Source organism: Polyodon spathula, chromosome 6, assembly GCF_017654505.1.
Source record: "Polyodon spathula isolate WHYD16114869_AA chromosome 6, ASM1765450v1, whole genome shotgun sequence".
Taxonomy (NCBI): domain Eukaryota; kingdom Metazoa; phylum Chordata; class Actinopteri; order Acipenseriformes; family Polyodontidae; genus Polyodon; species Polyodon spathula.
This window is the reverse complement of record NC_054539.1, coordinates 616,149-641,199: the sequence shown is the minus strand read 5'-3', so window position 1 is coordinate 641,199 and position 25,051 is coordinate 616,149. Positions and strand designations below refer to the sequence as shown.

Genomic DNA, 25,051 nt, shown 5'->3' with positions numbered 1-25,051 from the left:
CATTGTCGGTACCTTTTAGAATTTTGAATGCTTGAATTAGATTGCTGCAGTCTTCTTTGTTCAAGACTGAACAGATTCAATTATTTTAGCCTGTCTGTATATGACATGCCTTTTAAACCCGTAATATTTCTGGTCGCTCTTCTTTGCACTCTTTCTAGAGCAGCAATATCCTTTTTGTAGCAAGGTAACTAGAACTGAACATAATATTCAAGATGAGATCTTACTAGTGCATTGTACAGTTTTAACATTACTTCCCTTGATTTAAATTCAACACTTTTCACTATATAACGAGGCATCTTGTTGTCCTTTTTTATAGCTTCCTCACATTGTCTAGATGAAGACATTTCTGAGTCAACATAAACTCCTCGGTCTTTTTCATAGATTCCTTCTTCAATTTCATTATCTCACTTATGGTATTTATAATGCATTTTTATTGCCTGCGTGCAGTACCTTACACCTTTCTCTATTAAATGTAATTTGCCATGTGTCTCCCCAGTTCTGAATGCTGTCTAGATCATTTTTGAATGACCTTTGCTGCTGCAGCAACAGTGTTTGCCACTCCTCCTATTTTTGTGTCATCTGCAAATTTAACAAGTTTACTTACTATACCAAAATCTAAGTCATTAATGTAGATTAGGAAGAGCAGAGAACCTAATACTGATCCCTGTGGTACTCCACTGGTTACCTTGCTCCATTTTGAGGTTTCTCCTCTAAATAGGAATTTCTGTCTTTCTGTTTATTACATGTTAACCACTCCATGTGCATGCATTTCCTTGAATCCCTACTGAGTTCAGTATGTGAGACTTTGTCAAAAGCTTTCTGGAAATCTAAATAAACCATGCCATATGCCTTGCAGTTATTCATTGTCAATGTTGCATCCTCAAAAAAATCAAGCAAGTTAGTTAGACACGATCTCCCTTTCTTAAAACCATGTTGACTGTCTCCCAGGATACTGTTACCATATAAGTAATTTTCCATTTTGGATTTTATTATACTCTCCATAAGTTTCCATATAATAGAAGTCAGGAGTCAGGCTTATTGGTCTGTAGTTACCTGGTTCAGTATTGTCTCCCTTTTTGTGGATCGGTATTACATGTTTGCAATTCTCCAGTCTGTCGGTACAATCCCTGTGTCAAGAGATTGTTGCTTGATCTTGGTTAGCGGTTTGTAAATAACTATTTTCATTTCTTTGAGTACTACTGGGAGGATCTCATCCAGCCCAGGGGATTTGTTTATTTTAAGAGCTCCTTGTCCGTTTAACACTTCTGCCTCAGTTATGCTGAAGTTATTTAAAACAGGATAGGAAAAGGTTGACATTGTGGGCATGTTGCCTGTATCCTCCTTTGTAAAAACTTGTGACAAGTAATCATTTATAGTACATTTGCTATTTTATTCTCGTTTATGATTTTGTCATTTGTATCACTTAGATATTTAACCTCCTCTTTGAATGTTCTGTTGCTGTTGTAATATTGGAAACACTTTTTGGAATTGGTTTTAGCCCCCTTAGCAATGTTCATTTCTATCTCTCTCTTGGCCTTCCTAACTTCCTTTTTGACTTGTGTTTGCAGTTCCAAGTACTCTTTCTGTGTATTTTGTTCTTGGTCCCTTTTAAATGCTCTGTAAAGTGTCTTTTTACTCTGAATATTATTTTTAATTGATCTATTAAACCATTTTGGCCATTTAGTTTTAGATTTTGATTTGTCTACTTTTGGGATATGTTGGAAAACATGGATTGAGAATTGATTAGCAGTTTGCTATGCATGTGGACTAGCAGAGCTATACTGGTGTTCTTTTCTGAAAAGAGACTAATATTGCAGATAGCAGACTGTTTGGTTCAAATTGCATGTACTGCTTACAATTGATAGAGACCTTGTGTCTACAAGTTTCTTGCCCAGCATTGACTGCAAGCTAACGAGATAACAATGCTGTGGACTAGAAGGGGCCAGGCTGTAAAGACTTCAGAGAGATCACAAGAGATAATCCCACTGGCATCAAAGGGGGTCGCAAGAAGATAACAAAAGGCAGATGTATGGACCTTTTGTCTCCAGGAGTGTGAAGAATGCACTGAGTTCAGAGGTTGTCACACTAGACTACACACACAGACACACACAAACACACACACTCACACAATAAATTAAATTACCTTGACCATTGGTTAAGTGTCAGAGAAAGGGGAGGTGGACCATCTATACAGAAGGGTATTTAATGTCATGCAAACATTGTAATGTTGAGTATTGTGTTTGTCCTGTACCTGGGACCAGACTCCCTGCATATTTCAATAAACCTGGCAACTGATTGAAGAAAAGGACTCTGTGCATTTTCTTGAATCTACTTAATCACCATCATTTTTTGTAAGTTACTTCAGGGTATAATTGTTTTGTGCCTCTAGTATTACATTTAAAAAAAAAAAAGCCATCCTTTTAATGTGGATGTTTTCTCTGTTTTACTCCAATCTACTCCTTCATAGTTTGGCTGTTTAAAATTGTAAATCTTAGCTTTAGTCGTTACTTTTTGGGTTTTAAAAAGCACTTCAAGTGAGACCATGCTGTGGTCAGAGTTTGCCAGTGGTTCTCTGACCTCTGTTGTAGTTAAAATCGTTATTTGAAAAGACTAAATCGAGGCATGCCTCCCCTCTAAATGGTGCCTTGACAAATTGCGTTAAGAAGCAGTCATTTTAAATCTGTTTTACTTTTAATAAAATTACTTTTAAACAGCGCGTGTAAAATAAACAACGCGTGTGAAAATTAATTTGACCTGACGTACCTGACAGGTGCTGAAAAATGGACCGCAAAGTAGATTATTTAAGTGAAGTTTGTCCCGCCTGTATAGATAGTCCTTGTTGTAGAATGAGGTCCAATGTTCAAGATAGATGAAGCCTTCCTGTGTGCATCACGTTTTCAGCCATGCGTTAGATTAATTATTTCCAGCTGTCTGTATGCTCTTTTGCAAGGCGCTGGCAGTATCCCAGAAAATACCACAGTTTTGGTCTTGTCTTTTAATTTCCTTCCTAGCTCTCTTTTGCAGGGTTCTTGATCTGTCTCTTCCAATGTTGATCAAATCAACATGAAGTTTTAACTCTTTAATCTACTCTCATGTAATGGAAATCACAGCAGTGTGCCTCTCGATGAAGGAGCTGGTCTGGGGCTGATATGATTTACTGTGCATCAATGAATCAAGAAACTTGAATACAGAACACAGAATGCTGACTAGGGTACTGAAACACAGCTAAACGGTTCTTGAGCGATGAATAAATACTTACCCTTTTATATAACATTGGCTTATTCGTCAGTCTCTTGCTCAGTGGCTTTAGCGATATTGTTTGCAGGACAAGGTGCACTATACTGGACTGAACTGCATACAATTAAATACAATAGAGGGCAGCAGTATCAAAGAACTTTTTAAAAATGCATGCTATGCATCTCATTAGATAGGGTCTGTCATTTACAGGACGTGGAATGTTTTTTAATGACAGGAAAAAAGCAGTTTCCTTGAGTTTCATGTTCATGGATTTGAAATACACAAAGCTCCCTTGATGCTAAACAGAAACAGACTGCAGCTCTTTGACCAGCAAGTACAAATTTTGCATTCATTTGCTGGTAATATTTCCAACAAGTCACACAAGAATACAGCTGAGGCTTTTGATTTTAATAGAGCAGCCGTTTCAGTGCATCTCTACTATTAATACAGTATCAGCAGCTGTGCTCATTATTTCACAGAATGTAAAGTTAAAAAAAATATATATATCATTTTTTCTACAACAGCATTGACTTTGGGAAATAAAATGTAAAACCAGTTATGATGAATCGTTTCCTTTTCATTTTCAACCAACTGGGAATTGCTCTCAGGTACAACTGCCTGCTATTGTGTTGAGACAAAGAGCAACTCAAAGAAAAGCCATTTCTCACACTTGTATTCTGCCGGTTCCATTGTTTCTACAGCACAGTACAATAAGGACAGATCATGGTATGCCTTTATGTTGTCTGAGTGACAGTTCAAAGCCAGAATGTCAAGGTTTTAAAGGTTATTTGTTCATTATGATCTGCATCAACATTAGTCTAAGGCACACAGTTAATAGACTCATTTGACAGGCTGCCTGTTTAGAATGTCTCAGCAAAGCCCACACAAGGACTGCAAGGCATTGACTGTTGCTATTGGGCTGTTGCCACGGGAACCAAAAGCCTCTCTCTACAAGTAGCCAATTCTATTATTTTTGTTCAGTGTTGAAAGAAGAAAATATGCCATGATCACTGTTATTTGCTAGATGTGTCTGATGCAGAATAACACTGTGAGTATGATATATACAATGTATGAATTTTTCCTCTTTCATTATATACTGCAACCATGCTGTTTTTTTGCATTGCCCCTTACTTGGAACTCCTAACAGGATCCTTTCAATGCTGCAACTGGTTCAAAACACAGCTGCTGTTCTAAATGGAACAGAAGGGTGACACACACACTATAAAGATATGCTGATCAAACCCAGTCTCTTATACATTTCCCTGTACCCCAGTCATTGAAATAACGATGCATGTGTTCAGATCTAGGTGCGCACATATTGAGATCAACGGTTCATGTGTAAGGTTTGACGAATGCAGGTACAAAGAAATGTTGCCCTTTTTAAAAAAAAATAATTCACTGCAAATTTCACAATGCTCATATCAGTTATACTCAGGCTTTTCAGTTAATCTATTGTGCGACTATTGAGCACGCAGTAAACAGGGCAAAAAGGATGCTCTAGATTAACAGTGTGATTGTGAAAGTACACTCTAACTCTCCTTCAGCGCTGCGATACACTGTGAAGCAAGTCCAGCAGCCCGATTAGCTCCCTTACTCTCCTTTGTGATGTTCCCAAGTTAGAAATTCTTCAAACAATGCATTATGGGCTTAAAGGCATCAATTTTTGATCAGACCCTAATCAAGTGTCCCATGACATTTCTATGACTGCATGAAGGGCCAAGGAAGATCTAATGGACGGTGAAACACCCAAACAGAACCTCTGGGATATTTACCTATAACTAGCTTTGAAACGGTACAAGTACTGGAGATTAAAAAAGAAACTCCAGCCACACAAAACAGAAGCTTTCAACCCTGAAGGCTAGAAATAGGGTTGCTGCAGCGTGTAGCTGTGCTTTAGAAAGATGTGCTGCAGCGTGTAGCTGTGCTTTAGAAAGATGTGCTGCAGCGTGTAGCTGTGCTTTAGAAAGATGTGCTGCAGCGTGTAGCTGTGCTTTAGAAAGATGTGCTGCAGCGTGTAGGTCTGGTTTAGAAAGATGTGCTGCAGCGTGTAGCTGTGGTTTAGAAAGATGTGCTGCAGCGTGTAGCTGTGCTTTAGAAAGATGTGCTGCAGCGTGTAGGTCTGGTTTAGAAAGATGTGCTGCAGCGTGTAGCTGTGCTTTAGAAAGATGTGCTGCAGCGTGTAGCTGTGCTTTAGAAAGATGTGCTGCAGCGTGTAGGTCTGGTTTAGAAAGATGTGCTGCAGCGTGTAGCTGTGCTTTAGAAAGATGTGCTGCAGCGTGTAGCTGTGCTTTAGAAAGATGTGCTGCAGCGTGTAGCTGTGCTTTAGAAAGATGTGCTGCAGCGTGTAGCTGTGCTTTGATGTGCTGCAGCGTGTAGGTCTGGTTTAGAAAGATGTGCTGCAGCGTGTAGCTGTGCTTTAGAAAGATGTGCTGCAGCGTGTAGCTCTGGTTTAGAAAGATGTGCTGCAGCGTGTAGCTGTGCTTTAGAAAGATGTGCTGCAGCGTGTAGGTCTGGTTTAGAAAGATGTGCTGCAGCGTGTAGCTGTGCTTTAGAAAGATGTGCTGCAGCGTGTAGCTGTGGTTTAGAAAGATGTGCTGCAGCGTGTAGCTGTGCTTTAGAAAGATGTGCTGCAGCGTGTAGCTGTGCTTTAGAAAGATGTGCTGCAGCGTGTAGGTCTGGTTTAGAAAGATGTGCTGCAGCGTGTAGCTGTGCTTTAGAAAGATGTGCTGCAGCGTGTAGCTGTGCTTTAGAAAGATGTGCTGCAGCGTGTAGCTGTGCTTTAGAAAGATGTGCTGCAGCGTGTAGGTCTGGTTTAGAAAGATGTGCTGCAGCGTGTAGGTCTGGTTTAGAAAGATGTGCTGCAGCGTGTAGCTGTGCTTTAGAAAGATGTGCTGCAGCGTGTAGGTCTGGTTTAGAAAGATGTGCTGCAGCGTGTAGCTGTGCTTTAGAAAGATGTGCTGCAGCGTGTAGCTCTGCTTTAGAAAGATGTGCTGCAGCGTGTAGCTGTGCTTTAGAAAGATGTGCTGCAGCGTGTAGGTCTGGTTTAGAAAGATGTGCTGCAGCGTGTAGCTGTGCTTTAGAAAGATGTGCTGCAGCGTGTAGCTGTGCTTTAGAAAGATGTGCTGCAGCGTGTAGGTCTGGTTTAGAAAGATGTGCTGCAGCGTGTAGGTCTGGTTTAGAAAGATGTGCTGCAGCGTGTAGCTGTGCTTTAGAAAGATGTGCTGCAGCGTGTAGCTGTGCTTTAGAAAGATGTGCTGCAGCGTGTAGCTGTGCTTTAGAAAGATGTGCTGCAGCGTGTAGCTGTGCTTTAGAAAGATGTGCTGCAGCGTGTAGCTGTGCTTTAGAAAGATGTGCTGCAGCGTGTAGCTGTGCTTTAGAAAGATGTGCTGCAGCGTGTAGCTGTGCTTTAGAAAGATGTGCTGCAGCGTGTAGGTCTGGTTTAGAAAGATGTGCTGCAGCGTGTAGCTGTGGTTTAGAAAGATGTGCTGCAGCGTGTAGCTGTGGTTTAGAAAGATGTGCTGCAGCGTGTAGCTGTGCTTTAGAAAGATGTGCTGCAGCGTGTAGGTCTGGTTTAGAAAGATGTGCTGCAGCGTGTAGCTGTGCTTTAGAAAGATGTGCTGCAGCGTGTAGCTGTGCTTTAGAAAGATGTGCTGTAGCGTGTAGCTGTGCTTTAGAAAGATGTGCTGCAGCGTGTAGGTCTGGTTTAGAAAGATGTGCTGCAGCGTGTAGCTGTGCTTTAGAAAGATGTGCTGCAGCGTGTAGCTGTGCTTTAGAAAGATGTGCTGCAGCGTGTAGGTCTGGTTTAGAAAGATGTGCTGCAGCGTGTAGCTGTGCTTTAGAAAGATGTGCTGCAGCGTGTAGGTCTGGTTTAGAAAGATGTGCTGCAGCGTGTAGCTGTGCTTTAGAAAGATGTGCTGCAGCGTGTAGCTGTATATAAGCATGGCAGCACATGTGACACTGCAACCAGCAGCGGGGTCTCTGAACTAGTGTGATAATTACAGTACTTCTGAGAGTTACACCATTCTGGTAGAAGGGATTTTTGTTGTGGGTCGGGTTTATACAAATAATAATGCTATCTACATTTGTTTTATTCTCACTGTCACTCGAGCAGGCAAACTCACCCAAAAAAAAATCCCAGCACTTCCATCAGATCTTGATTAGCGGGTTTACCCTAAATCTGTCTTCCCTGCTTAAACCAGAGAAACCTGCAGCACAGTGCCACCCAAAGCGACTTGCACAGCTGCGTGGAAAGTTTAGATTTTTGAAAATTCAAGATTTGAATAATCTTATCCTAATAAAATTTGTCATTAAAAATAGTGCAGAAGCTTTGCTTCTTTGCATGACCTAATTAAGCATCCTTGGTGAGTGGGCATATCTGTAGAGGCTGCAAGCTGACCCTTGGTGTATGCACACTATTTATTTATGTCTGTTTAGTTGATGCTGCAATAAATTAAGCCAGTCGCTAAAACAAAACACCTTTAATGAATAAAACCCGAAACCAGTCTTGTAAATGGAAGTAGAATTAGAAATGATACAGTAGTATACATCATAACTGGATCATTTTTTCACGAGGCTGTTGAGTTGAGTTACATTCAAATTAGAACACTTCCGATTATAAAAAAAAAAGAAATAAAAGGACTTGAGTTAACAACTGAAAAGAATATGCGTTGCCCGCATCAGATGTCCCTTTAATATTGTAATAATGACAAAAAGTACTATATATTTTAACAGAAGAAATTTCTATCTGAACTATGGTTGTTCATTACTGTTAACATGTTATGTCCAAAAGCAAAGCATTTGAATTAATCTCACAAACCCTGAGTAATTTAACTATTGAATCAAATTCAGCTTCTTTTTATATAATATTGCATATAATCCAAACACAACGTGCTTTGAAACAAAGTGTGGTAAATTTAAAAGAAAAAATAAATGTATTGCCTTTATTTTTACATCAACAAAACGTGAATACAATAGGCCTACTTCTGATTTAGCCTAAAGTACGTATCCTAGCAAGACGCCAATCTACCGTACTAGCACTAAAAGAAGAGCACTGTTACACAGCAAGCCGGCAACAGGACACTTCAAACTGGGTTCTAATTGAATGCAGATTCACCAATATGTAACTGAAGCTTGGGAAATTTCGGGACAGATTATCAACAATCGATGCATCAATTAATTGTTGCATCCCTAATAACAAACTATGAGTCTGATAACATGGAAGCTGCTGATCAGCGTTTCCTGGACTGAGAGGCCATATAAAGTGCTACCAGGCAGTAGAGGGTCCCACCTATCGTCAGTGCCATGGTGGTCCTGTACAGCAGCTTGTCAGGAACACCCCGCTTCAGGTGGACAGGGACTCCATCAGAACTCTGAGGAGAGAGAGAGAGTGTGCATTACTGTCTGTATACCAGGGACCAGTTTACCACTGCTGAAAAGGAAATCTGTACTGATTCTGTAGTCTTTAATATCAAGACTACAGACAAGCCATTTGATGATTAAAATGTATGTGTATTAAGACAGATCATCATACAAGGGCCTCATGTACAGAAACAAAACTTGAGGGATATTACAGCAGTATCATTTTACCAGGTCAAGCAATAGCTCATAGACCATGAAGTCTTCACAGATACACGACTCATAGACCAAGAAGTCAAGTCACCACAGATATACGACTCATAGACCATGAAGTCAAGTCACCACAGATACACGACTCATAGACCAAGAAGTCAAGTCACCACAGAGACATGATTCATAGACCATGAAGTCAAGTCACCACAGATACACGACTCATAGACCAAGAAGTCAAGTCACCACAGATACATGACTCATAGACCATGAAGTCAAGTCACCACAGATACACGACTCACAGACCATGAAGTCAAGTCACCACAGATACACGACTCACAGACCATGAAGTCAAGTCTCCACAGAGACACGACTCATAGACCATGAAGTCAAGTCTCCACAGAGACACGACTCATAGACCATGAAGTCAAGTCTCACAGAGACACGACTCACAGACCATGAAGTCAAGTCACCACAGATACACGACTCACAGACCAAGAAATCAAGTCTACACAGATACACGACTCACAGACCAAGAAATCAAGTCTACACAGAGACACGACTCATAGACCATGAAGTCAAGTCTCCAGACAAACGACTCACAGACCATGAAGTCAAGTCACCACAGATACACGACTCATAGACCATGAAGTCAAGTCTCCACAGAGACACGACTCATAGACCATGAAGTCAAGTCTCCACAGATACACGACTCATAGACCATGAAGTCAAGTCTCCACAGAGACACGACTCATAGACCATGAAGTCAAGTCACCACAGACACACGACTCATAGACCATGAAGTCAAGTCTCCACAGAGACACGACTCATAGACCATGAAGTCAAGTCACCACAGACGACACGACTCATAGACCATGAAGTCAAGTCTCCACAGAGACACGACTCATAGACCATGAAGTCAAGTCTCCACAGAGACACGACTCTAGACCATGAAGTCAAGACCACAGACGACTCATAGACCATGAAGTCAAGTCACCACAGAGACACGACTCATAGACCATGAAGTCAAGTCACCACAGATACACGACTCATAGACCATGAAGTCAAGTCACCACAGATACACGACTCATAGACCATGAAGTCAAGTCACCACAGTACACGACTCATAGACCAGAAGTCAAGTCACCACAGATACACGACTCATAGACCATGAAGTCAAGTCACCACAGATACACGACGACTCACACAGACCAAGAAGTCAAGTCACCACAGATACACGACTCATAGACCATGAAGTCAAGTCACCACAGATACACGACTCATAGACCATGAAGTCAAGTCACCACAGATACACGACTCATAGACCATGAAGTCAAGTCACCACAGACACACGACTCATAGACCATGAAGTCAAGTCACCACAGAGACACGACTCATAGACCATGAAGTCAAGTCACCACAGACATACGACTCATAGACCATGAAGTCAAGTCACCACAGATATATGACTCATAGACCATGAAGTCTCCACAGATACACGACTCATAGACCATGAAGTCAAGACCAGAGACACGACTCATAGACCATGAAGTCAAGTCACCACAGATACACGACTCATAGACCATGAAGTCAAGTCACCACAGATACACGACTCACAGACCATGAAGTCAAGTCACCACAGATACACGACTCACCAGACCACCACAGAACCATCAAGTCTACCACAGAGACACGACTCATAGACCATGAAGTCAAGTCTCCACAGATACACGACTCACAGACCATGAAGTCAAGTCACCACAGATACACGACTCATAGACCATGAAGTCAAGTCTCCACAGAGACACGACTCATAGACCATGAAGTCAAGTCTCCACAGACACACGACTCATAGACCATGAAGTCAAGTCTCCACAGAGACACGACTCATAGACCATGAAGTCAAGTCTCCACAGAGACACGACTCATAGACCATGAAGTCAAGTCTCCACAGACACACGACTCATAGACCATGAAGTCAAGTCACCACAGATACACGACTCATAGACCATGAAGTCAAGTCACCACAGAGACACGACTCATAGACCATGAAGTCAAGTCACCACAGACACACGACTCATAGACCATGAAGTCAAGTCACCACAGTCACACGACTCATAGACCATGAAGTCAAGTCACCACAGAGACACGACTCATAGACCATGAAGTCAAGTCACCACAGATACACGACTCATAGACCATGAAGTCAAGTCACCACAGACACACGACTCATAGACCATGAAGTCAAGTCACCACAGACACACGACTCATAGACCATGAAGTCAAGTCACCACAGACACACGACTCATAGACCATGAAGTCAAGTCACCACAGACACACGACTCATAGACCATGAAGTCAAGTCACCACAGAGACACGACTCATAGACCATGAAGTCAAGTCACCACAGACACACGACTCATAGACCATGAAGTCAAGTCACCACAGACACACGACTCATAGACCATGAAGTCAAGTCACCACAGACACACGACTCATAGACCATGAAGTCAAGTCACCACAGACACACGACTCATAGACCATGAAGTCAAGTCACCACAGACACACGACTCATAGACCATGAAGTCAAGTCACCACAGACACACGACTCATAGACCATGAAGTCAAGTCACCACAGACACACGACTCATAGACCATGAAGTCAAGTCACCACAGATACACGACTCATAGACCATGAAGTCAAGTCACCACAGATACACGACTCATAGACCATGAAGTCAAGTCACCACACACGACTCATAGACCATGAAGTCAAGTCACCACAGACACACGACTCATAGACCATGAAGTCAAGTCACCACAGACACACGACTCATAGACCATGAAGTCAAGTCTCACACGACTCATAGACCATGAAGTCAAGTCACCACAGACACACGACTCATAGACCATGAAGTCAAGTCACCACAGACACACGACTCATAGACCATGAAGTCAAGTCACCACAGACACACGACTCATAGACCATGAAGTCAAGTCACCACAGACACACGACTCATAGACCATGAAGTCAAGTCACCACAGACACACGACTCATAGACCATGAAGTCAAGTCACCACAGACACACGACTCATAGACCATGAAGTCAAGTCACCACAGACACACGACTCATAGACCATGAAGTCAAGTCACCACAGACACACGACTCATAGACCATGAAGTCAAGTCACCACAGACACACGACTCACAGACCATGAAGTGAAGTCACCACAGACATACGACTCACAGACCATGAAGTCAAGTCACCACAGACACACGACTCATAGACCATGAAGTCAAGTCACCCCAGATACACGACTCATAGACCATGAAGTCAAGTCTCCACAGACACACGACTCATAGACCATGAAGTCAAGTCACCACAGACACACGACTCATAGACCATGAAGTCAAGTCACCACAGACACACGACTCATAGACCATGAAGTCAAGTCACCACAGACACACGACTCATAGACCAAGAAGTCAAGTCACCACAGAGACACGACTCATAGACCATGAAGTCAAGTCACCACAGACACACGACTCATAGACCATGAAGTCAAGTCACCACAGAGACACGACTCATAGACCATGAAGTCAAGTCACCACAGACACACGACTCATAGACCATGAAGTCAAGTCACCACAGAGACACGACTCATAGACCATGAAGTCAAGTCTCCACAGATACACGACTCATAGACCATGAAGTCAAGTCACCACAGAGACACGACTCATAGACCATGAAGTCAAGTCACCACAGACATACGACTCATAGACCATGAAGTCAAGTCACCACAGACACACGACTCATAGACCATGAAGTCAAGTCACCACAGACACACGACTCATAGACCATGAAGTCAAGTCACCACAGACGACTCATAGACCATGAAGTCAAGTCACCACAGATACACGACTCATAGACCATGAAGTCAAGTCACCACAGACACACGACTCATAGACCATGAAGTCAAGTCACCACAACGACTCATAGACCATGAAGTCAAGTCACCACAGACACACGACTCATAGACCATGAAGTCAAGTCACCACAGACACACGACTCATAGACCATGAAGTCAAGTCACCACAGACACACGACTCATAGACCATGAAGTCAAGTCACCACAGACACACGACTCATAGACCATGAAGTCAAGTCACCACAGACACACGACTCATAGACCATGAAGTCAAGTCACCACAGACACACGACTCATAGACCATGAAGTCAAGTCACCACAGACACACGACTCATAGACCATGAAGTCAAGTCACCACAGACACACGACTCATAGACCATGAAGTCAAGTCACCACAGACACACGACTCATAGACCATGAAGTCAAGTCACCACAGACATACGACTCATAGACCATGAAGTCAAGTCACCACAGACACACGACTCATAGACCATGAAGTCAAGTCACCACAGACACACGACTCATAGACCATGAAGTCAAGTCACCACAGATACACGACTCATAGACCATGAAGTCAAGTCACCACAGATACACGACTCATAGACCATGAAGTCAAGTCACCACAGACACACGACTCATAGACCATGAAGTCAAGTCACCACAGACACACGACTCATAGACCATGAAGTCAAGTCACCACAGACACACGACTCATAGACCATGAAGTCAAGTCACCACAGACACACGACTCATAGACCATGAAGTCAAGTCACCACAGACACACGACTCATAGACCATGAAGTCAAGTCACCACAGACACACGACTCATAGACCATGAAGTCAAGTCACCACAGATACACGACTCATAGACCATGAAGTCAAGTCACCACAGACACACGACTCATAGACCATGAAGTCAAGTCACCACAGATACATAGACCATGAAGTCAAGTCACCACAGACACACGACTCATAGACCATGAAGTCAAGTCACCACAGACACACGACTCATAGACCATGAAGTCAAGTCACCACAGATACACGACTCATAGACCATGAAGTCAAGTCACCACAGACACACGACTCATAGACCATGAAGTCAAGTCACCACAGATACACGACTCATAGACCATGAAGTCAAGTCACCACAGACACACGACTCATAGACCATGAAGTCAAGTCACCACAGACACACGACTCATAGACCATGAAGTCAAGTCACCACAGACACACGACTCATAGACCATGAAGTCAAGTCACCACAGACACACGACTCATAGACCATGAAGTCAAGTCACCACAGACACACGACTCATAGACCATGAAGTCAAGTCACCACAGACACACGACTCATAGACCATGAAGTCAAGTCACCACAGACACACGACTCATAGACCATGAAGTCAAGTCACCACAGACACACGACTCATAGACCATGAAGTCAAGTCACCACAGACGACTCATAGACCATGAAGTCAAGTCACCACAGATACGACTCATAGACCATGAAGTCAAGTCACCACAGATACACGACTCATAGACCATGAAGTCAAGTCACCACAGACACACGACTCATAGACCATGAAGTCAAGTCACCACAGACACACGACTCATAGACCATGAAGTCAAGTCACCACAGACACACGACTCATAGACCATGAAGTCAAGTCACCACAGACACACGACTCATAGACCATGAAGTCAAGTCACCACAGACACACGACTCATAGACCATGAAGTCAAGTCACCACAGATACACGACTCATAGACCATGAAGTCAAGTCACCACAGACACACGACTCATAGACCATGAAGTCAAGTCACCACAGACACACGACTCATAGACCATGAAGTCAAGTCACCACAGACAACGACTCATAGACATAGAAGTCAAGTCACCACAGATACACGACTCATAGACCATGAAGTCAAGTCACCACAGATACACGACTCATAGACCATGAAGTCAAGTCACCACAGACACACGACTCATAGACCATGAAGTCAAGTCACCACAGACACACGACTCATAGACCATGAAGTCAAGTCACCACAGACACACGACTCATAGACCATGAAGTCAAGTCACCACAGATACACGACTCATAGACCATGAAGTCAAGTCACCACAGATACACGACTCATAGACCATGAAGTCAAGTCACCACAGATACACGACTCATAGACCATGAAGTCAAGTCACCACAGACACACGACTCATAGACCATGAAGTCAAGTCACCACAGACACACGACTCATAGACCATGAAGTCAAGTCACCACAGACACACGACTCATAGACCATGAAGTCAAGTCACCACAGACACACGACTCATAGACCATGAAGTCAAGTCACCACAGACATACGACTCATAGACCATGAAGTCAAGTCACCACAGATACACGACTCATAGACCATGAAGTCAAGTCACCACAGACACACGACTCATAGACCATGAAGTCAAGTCACCACAGACACACGACTCATAGACCATGAAGTCAAGTCACCACAGACACACGACTCATAGACCATGAAGTCAAGTCACCACAGATACACGACTCATAGACCATGAAGTCAAGTCTCCACAGACACACGACTCATAGACCATGAAGTCAAGTCACCACAGATACACGACTCATAGACCATGAAGTCAAGTCACCACAGACATACGACTCATAGACCATGAAGTCAAGTCACCACAGACACACGACTCATAGACCATGAAGTCAAGTCACCACAGACACACGACTCATAGACCATGAAGTCAAGTCACCACAGATACACGACTCATAGACCATGAAGTCAAGTCACCACAGACACGACTCATAGACCATGAAGTCAAGTCACCACAGATACACGACTCATAGAGCATGAAGTCAAGTCACCACAGAGACACGACTCATAGACCAGAAGTCAAGTCACCACAGAGACACGACTCATAGACCATGAAGTCAAGTCACCACAGACACACGACTCATAGACCATGAAGTCAAGTCACCACAGATACACGACTCATAGACCATGAAGTCAAGTCACCACAGACACACGACTCATAGACCATGAAGTCAAGTCACCACAGACACACGACTCATAGACCATGAAGTCAAGTCACCACAGATACACGACTCATAGACCATGAAGTCAAGTCACCACAGACACACGACTCATAGACCATGAAGTCAAGTCACCACAGACACACGACTCACAGACCATGAAGTCAAGTCACCACAGACACACGACTCATAGACCATGAAGTCAAGTCACCACAGACACACGACTCATAGACCATGAAGTCAAGTCACCACAGACACACGACTCATAGACCATGAAGTCAAGTCACCACAGACACACGACTCATAGACCATGAAGTCAAGTCACCACAGACACACGACTCATAGACCATGAAGTCAAGTCACCACAGACACACGACTCATAGACCATGAAGTCAAGTCACCACAGATACACGACTCATAGACCATGAAGTCAAGTCACCACAGACATACGACTCATAGACCATGAAGTCAAGTCTCCACAGATACACGACTCATAGACCATGAAGTCAAGTCACCACAGACACACGACTCATAGACCATGAAGTCAAGTCACCACAGATATACGACTCATAGACCATGAAGTCAAGTCACCACAGACACACGACTCATAGACCAAGAAGTCAAGTCACCACAGATACACGACTCATAGACCATGAAGTCAAGTCACCACAGACACACGACTCATAGACCATGAAGTCAAGTCACCACAGATACACGACTCATAGACCATGAAGTCAAGTCACCACAGATACACGACTCATAGACCATGAAGTCAAGTCACCACACACGACTCATAGACCACGAAGTCAAGTCACCACAGACACACGACTCATAGACCATGAAGTCAAGTCACCACAGATACACGACTCATAGACCATGAAGTCAAGTCACCACAGACACACGACTCATAGACCATGAAGTCAAGTCACCACAGACACACGACTCATAGACCATGAAGTCAAGTCACCACAGAGACACGACTCATAGACCACGAAGTCAAGTCACCACAGACACACGACTCATAGACCATGAAGTCAAGTCACCACAGACACACGACTCATAGACCATGAAGTCAAGTCACCACAGACACACGACTCATAGACCACGAAGTCAAGTCACCACAGATACACGACTCATAGACCATGAAGTCAAGTCACCACAGACACGACTCATAGACCATGAAGTCAAGTCACCACAGATACACGACTCATAGACCATGAAGTCAAGTAGACTCACGAAGTCAAGTCACCACAGACACACGACTCATAGACCACGAAGTCAAGTCACCACAGAGACACGACTCATAGACCATGAAGTCAAGTCACCACAGACACACGACTCATAGACCACGAAGTCAAGTCACCACAGAGACACGACTCATAGACCACGAAGTCAAGTCACCACAGAGACACGACTCATAGACCACGAAGTCAAGTCACCACAGACACACGACTCATAGACCATGAAGTCAAGTCACCACAGAGACACGACTCATAGACCACGAAGTCAAGTCACCACAGACACACGACTCATAGACCACGAAGTCAAGTCACCACAGAGACACGACTCATAGACCACGAAGTCAAGTCACCACAGAGACACGACTCATAGACCACGAAGTCAAGTCACCACAGACATACGACTCATAGACCACGAAGTCAAGTCACCACAGAGACACGACTCATAGACCATGAAGTCAAGTCACCACAGACACACGACTCATAGACCATGAAGTCAAGTCACCACAGATACACGACTCATAGACCATGAAGTCAAGTCACCACAGACACACGACTCATAGACCATGAAGTCAAGTCACCACAGATACACGACTCATAGACCATGAAGTCAAGTCACCACAGACACACGACTCATAGACCATGAAGTCAAGTCACCACAGATACACGACTCATAGACCATGAAGTCAAGTCACCACAGACACACGACTCATAGACCATGAAGTCAAGTCACCACAGTACACGACTCATAGACCAGAAGTCAAGTCACCACAGACACACGACTCATAGACCATGAAGTCAAGTCACCACAGACACACGACTCATAGACCATGAAGTCAAGTCACCACAGACACACGACTCATAGACCATGAAGTCAAGTCTCCACAGACACACGACTCATAGACCATGAAGTCAAGTCACCACAGACACACGACTCATAGACCATGAAGTCAAGTCACCACAGACACACGACTCATAGACCATGAAGTCAAGTCACCACAGACACACGACTCATAGACCACGAAGTCAAGTCACCACAGACACACGACTCATAGACCATGAAGTCAAGTCACCACAGACACACGACTCATAGACCATGAAGTCAAGTCACCACAGACACACGACTCATAGACCATGAAGTCAAGTCACCACAGACACACGACTCATAGACCATGAAGTCAAGTCACCGACTCACACGACTCATAGACCATGAAGTCAAGTCACCACAGATACACGACTCATAGACCATGAAGTCAAGTCACCACAGACATACGACTCATAGACCATGAAGTCAAGTCACCACAGACACACGACTCATAGACCATGAAGTCAAGTCACCACAGACACACGACTCATAGACCAAGAAGTCAAGTCACCACAGATACACGACTCATAGACCACGAAGTCAAGTCACCACAGACACACGACTCATAGACCATGAAGTCAAGTCACCACAGACACACGACTCATAGACCATGAAGTCAAGTCACCACAGACACACGACTCATAGACCATGAAGTCAAGTCACCACAGACACACGACTCATAGACCATGAAGTCAAGTCACCACAGACACACGACTCATAGACCATGAAGTCAAGTCACCACAGATACACGACTCATAGACCATGAAGTCAAGTCACCACAGACACACGACTCATAGACCATGAAGTCAAGTCACCACAGATACACGACTCATAGACCACGAAGTCAAGTCACCACAGAGACACGACTCATAGACCATGAAGTCAAGTCACCACAGATACACGACTCATAGACCATGAAGTCAAGTCACCACAGAGACACGACTCATAGACCATGAAGTCAAGTCACCACAGATACACGACTCATAGACCATGAAGTCAAGTCACCACAGAGACACGACTCATAGACCATGAAGTCAAGTCACCACAGACACACGACTCATAGACCATGAAGTCAAGTCACCACAGACACACGACTCATAGACCATGAAGTCAAGTCACCACAGACACACGACTCATAGACCATGAAGTCAAGTCACCACAGACACACGACTCATAGACCATGAAGTCAAGTCACCACAGACACACGACTCATAGACCATGAAGTCAAGTCACCACAGACACACGACTCATAGACCATGAAGTCAAGTCACCACAGACACACGACTCATAGACCATGAAGTCAAGTCACCACAGACACACGACTCATAGACCATGAAGTCAAGTCACCACAGACACACGACTCATAGACCATGAAGTCAAGTCACCACAGACACACGACTCATAGACCATGAAGTCAAGTCACCACAGACACACGACTCATAGACCATGAAGTCAAGTCACCACAGACACACGACTCATAGACCATGAAGTCAAGTCACCACAGACACACGACTCATAGACCATGAAGTCAAGTCACCACAGATACACGACTCATAGACCATGAAGTCAAGTCACCACAGACACACGACTCATAGACCATGAAGTCAAGTCACCACAGACACACGACTCATAGACCATGAAGTCAAGTCACCACAGACACGACTCATAGACCATGAAGTCAAGTCTCCACAGACACACGACTCATAGACCATGAAGTCAAGTCACCACAGACACACGACTCATAGACCATGAAGTCAAGTCACCACAGAGACACGACTCATAGACCATGAAGTCAAGTCACCACACACGACTCATAGACCATGAAGTCAAGTCACCACAGAAACACGACTCATAGACCAAGAAGTCAAGTCACCACAGACACACGACTCATAGACCATGAAGTCAAGTCACCACAGACATACGACTCATAGACCATGAAGTCAAGTCACCACAGACATACGACTCATAGACCATGAAGTCAAGTCACCACAGACACACGACTCATAGACCAAGAAGTCAAGTCACCACAGACACACGACTCATAGACCATGAAGTCAAGTCACCACAGACACACGACTCATAGACCATGAAGTCAAGTCACCACAGATACACGACTCATAGACCATGAAGTCAAGTCACCACAGACACACGACTCATAGACCATGAAGTCAAGTCACCACAGACACACGACTCATAGACCATGAAGTCAAGTCGACTCATAGACCATGAAGTCAAGTCACCACAGACACACGACTCATAGACCACGAAGTCAAGTCACCACAGACACACGACTCATAGACCACGAAGTCAAGTCTCCACAGACACACGACTCATAGACCATGAAGTCAAGTCACCACAGACACACGACTCATAGACCATGAAGTCAAGTCACCACAGACACACGACTCATAGACCATGAAGTCAAGTCACCACAGACAGACACGACTCATAGACCATGAAGTCAAGTCACCACAGACACACGACTCATAGACCACGAAGTCAAGTCACCACAGACACACGACTCATAGACCATGAAGTCAAGTCACCACAGACACACGACTCATAGACCATGAAGTCAAGTCACCACAGACACACGACTCATAGACCATGAAGTCAAGTCACCACAGACACACGACTCATAGACCATGAAGTCAAGTCACCACAGACACACGACTCATAGACCACGAAGTCAAGTCACCACAGACACACGACTCATAGACCATGAAGTCAAGTCGACTCATAGACCATGAAGTCAAGTCACCACAGACACACGACTCATAGACCATGAAGTCAAGTCACCACAGACACACGACTCATAGACCATCACCACAGAAGACTCATAGACCAAGTCACCACAGACACACGACTCATAGACCATAGAAGTCAAGTCACCACAGACACACGACTCATAGACCATGAAGTCAAGTCACCACAGACACACGACTCATAGACCATGAAGTCAAGTCACCACAGATACACGACTCATAGACCATGAAGTCAAGTCACCACAGACACACGACTCATAGACCATGAAGTCAAGTCACCACAGACACACGACTCATAGACCATGAAGTCAAGTCACCACAGACACACGACTCATAGACCATGAAGTCAAGTCACCACAGACACACGACTCATAGACCATGAAGTCAAGTCACCACAGACACACGACTCATAGACCATGAAGTCAAGTCACCACAGACACACGACTCATAGACCATGAAGTCAAGTCACCACAGACACACGACTCATAGACCATGAAGTCAAGTCACCACAGACACACGACTCATAGACCATGAAGTCAAGTCACCACAGACACACGACTCATAGACCATGAAGTCAAGTCACCACAGACACACGACTCATAGACCATGAAGTCAAGTCACCACAGACACACGACTCATAGACCATGAAGTCAAGTCACCACAGACACACGACTCATAGACCATGAAGTCAAGTCACCACAGACATACGACTCATAGACCATGAAGTCAAGTCACCACAGATACACGACTCATAGACCATGAAGTCAAGTCACCACAGACATACGACTCATAGACCATGAAGTCAAGTCACCACAGACATACGACTCATAGACCATGAAGTCAAGTCACCACAGACACACGACTCATAGACCATGAAGTCAAGTCACCACAGACACACGACTCATAGACCATGAAGTCAAGTCACCACAGACAAACGACTCATAGACCATGAAGTCAAGTCACCACAGACACACGACTCATAGACCATGAAGTCAAGTCACCACAGATACACGACTCATAGACCATGAAGTCAAGTCACCACAGATACACGACTCATAGACCATGAAGTCAAGTCACCACAGACACACGACTCATAGACCATGAAGTCAAGTCACCACAGATACACGACTCATAGACCATGAAGTCAAGTCCACAGAAACACGACTCATAGACCATGAAGTCAAGTCACCACAGATACACGACTCATAGACCATGAAGTCAAGTCACCACAGACACACGACTCATAGACCATGAAGTCAAGTCACCACAGATACACGACTCATAGACCATGAAGTCAAGTCACCACAGACACACGACTCATAGACCATGAAGTCAAGTCACCACAGACACACGACTCATAGACCATGAAGTCAAGTCACCACAGACACACGACTCATAGACCATGAAGTCAAGTCACCACAGACACACGACTCATAGACCATGAAGTCAAGTCTCCACAGATACACGACTCATAGACCATGAAGTCAAGTCACCACAGACACACGACTCATAGACCATGAAGTCAAGTCACCACAGACACACGACTCATAGACCATGAAGTCAAGTCACCACAACGACTCATAGACCATGAAGTCAAGTCACCACAGATACACGACTCATAGACCATGAAGTCAAGTCACCACAGATACACGACTCATAGACCATGAAGTCAAGTCACCACAGACACACGACTCATAGACCATGAAGTCAAGTCACCACAGACACACGACTCATAGACCATGAAGTCAAGTCACCACAGATACACGACTCATAGACCATGAAGTCAAGTCACCACAGACACACGACTCATAGACCATGAAGTCAAGTCACCACAGATACACGACTCATAGACCATGAAGTCAAGTCACCACAGACACACGACTCATAGACCATGAAGTCAAGTCACCACAGATACACGACTCATAGACCATGAAGTCAAGTCACCACAGATACACGACTCATAGACCATGAAGTCAAGTCACCACAGAGACACGACTCATAGACCATGAAGTCAAGTCACCACAGACATACGACTCATAGACCATGAAGTCACCCCCCCCCCACCCCCCCTCTTCCAGTACCTGAAAGAGCCTCTGCAGGTCAGGGACTCTGTTGGCCCTCAGGTACTGCACCATCTCTCCTGAATGCGATGCCACTTTGGTCGGAGTGGTGAACATCATGGGCTGGGGCTGCGAAGGCACACCTGGTCTCAGCCCCTGCAGAGAGCCAAAAAACACATCCTTATAAGAATCCCAATCATATAGAAAGGCACACCAGTCGCTTACAGGATTAACATTAACTGCTATGCTCAAGATTGAACATGTATTATTATAAAATTACAGGATTAACATTAACTGCTATGCTCAAGATTGAACATGTATTATTATAAAATTACAGGATTAACATTAACTGCTATGCTCAAGATTGAACATGTATTATAATAAAATTACAGGATTAACATTAACTGCTATGCTCAAGATTGAACATGTATTATAAAATTACAGGATTAACATTAACTGCTATGGTCAAGATTGAACATGTATTATTATAAATTACAGGATTAACATGAAATGATCAAGATTGAACATGTATTATTATAAATTACAGGATTAACATTAACTGCTATGCTCAAGATTGAACATGTATTATTATAAAATTACAGGATTAACATGAAATGCTCAAGATTGAAAATGTATCATTATAATTTAGCTTTTATCATAATGGGTTTGAATAACTTTATGTTTTTATTGTGCTACTATTGCATCATTGTGTTTTACAGTATTACTTTGTATTTTTATCAAGTAAAAGTTTATATATGGATGTCTATATTGGTACCAATATTTATATGCATGTATTTATTTTATACTATTATTCTACACTTATTAATTCATCTTATCTGACAGTGGTGGATGTGTATGATGTTATATTAATGTACTGTTGTATCCTAATGTATCATTCTCTGTGCTGTGTTTTGTACAGTGCTTTGTCTAAAAACACTAAGTAAATAAAATAAATAACTAACTACAGTAGGGCTGACAAGCTGCTCTTCAGAATTGAGGAAAAAAGATGCCTACGTCTTAAAATAACTGCTTCAAATACAGTAACACAAATCTCAGTATAACTACTACTATTTTTTTTTTTTTAAACTGAAGTTTATAACTACAACACATCCCACCCACATCAGATGTCAAATTGTACTTCCCATTAGAAAACACGGCATGCTATTCGCAGAGTACACAATGAAATACTCAAACAAATGGCAAAGCCATTAACTTCTACTTCCTCAAACGCAGTTGCATGTATAAAAAACATACAGATTGCGACATGGAGGTTAACCACAGAACAAGTATCTGAGTACCAGTGAGTGAACTGCCAGCAATAAGAATCGTATTTACATTTGTGGAGTGGATGCACCGTTATGTACGCGTCAAGTCGAGTCAAGTCGAGTCAAATCAAGTCCCGTTTACCCTTACCCCGTTTGTAAAATGCCATTCAGTCCGATGCGATGTGTATCAAAGTGCAATGCAGAGGCCAGTGCAGACATGCTGAAGTGAAAGCAGGAAGTACCGAGGCGAGTCGCGCTGCTCAATGACTGAAGCTCATTCTGTGCAGCCTTCAGATATTATATAATCTCCCGATTGAAGTCGTTACCTGAGGGCAGTAGGCGAGAGCCGGCTTAGATCCGCTCAGTCTCCCGGGGAACCCGCTGAATTTGTAGTACATTTTATATTTGATTTGCTATTAAAAACCAGCGAGGTTCACTCTACTCCAGACACCCAACCACCCGGCATGCACAGAGAGACTGACCACAGGACAGTCCTCGAGCAGTGACGCAATCAGGCTATCGACGCAGCGCCTGTAAGAAATACCAGGGCTGCCAAGTGACATTTTAAAACCGATCTGGTATTTTTTATTGAAAAATGATACGTTTCATACATATGTATTTACTGCATGAATATACCAGTTGTTTCTTGTTGAATTGCTTTGATCGTACGTTCACGCAAAAATAGAAAGCAACCACTGCAATGGCACACTGTGTGAATTCATACGCACAGTGCGTTTCCTTGATTAGTGGGTTGTGTGCTTACCTTACAAAGGTACCACCAAATGCTCCTGTCAGCAGGAATAAAGCAATGAATACTCCTCTCCCAATACCAAAACCCTAACCCTAAGGTCAGTATCCTAAACTGCAGCCATTACGCATCTAAAATAGTTCATGTTTGTCAGTGAATAAGTGTTTTTGTTACTTAAAAAAAGTGACAGGAGGTGCTGCCTTCCTCATTTCTCCTGACAGGAACGTTTCGTGGTACCTTTGCAGGCAATGGGCCCGTTACATACCTCGATTTGTCAATACAACACAATACCATACAGATGTCAATAATACAGCACAGCTGCTGT

The 25,051-nt window shown here is 43.7% G+C and overlaps 1 protein-coding gene across 2 annotated transcripts in view; it reads right to left on the bottom strand.

Moving 5' to 3' along the window:
* Positions 1 to 24,459, bottom strand: part of LOC121316669 (cytochrome c oxidase subunit 7A-related protein, mitochondrial-like) — a 33,267-nt gene extending 8,808 nt beyond the window's left edge. Inside the window, exons 1-3 of one of the 2 annotated variants that reach the window (XR_005950432.1) lie at positions 24,305 to 24,459; positions 22,735 to 22,869; positions 8,525 to 8,606 (exon numbers count right to left, since the gene is read on the bottom strand). Coding sequence is in view for 1 of the 2 variants with exons in the window: in XM_041251715.1 (XP_041107649.1) it covers positions 8,466 to 8,606; positions 22,735 to 22,869; positions 24,305 to 24,376 (348 nt within the window). In the remaining variant the exon portion in view is untranslated. Of the gene's footprint in view, positions 1 to 7,978; positions 8,607 to 22,734; positions 22,870 to 24,304 lie in introns of those variants that run through there. The other variant, XM_041251715.1, reaches the window with a different exon arrangement.
* Positions 24,460 to 25,051: the final 592 nt, after the last annotated feature.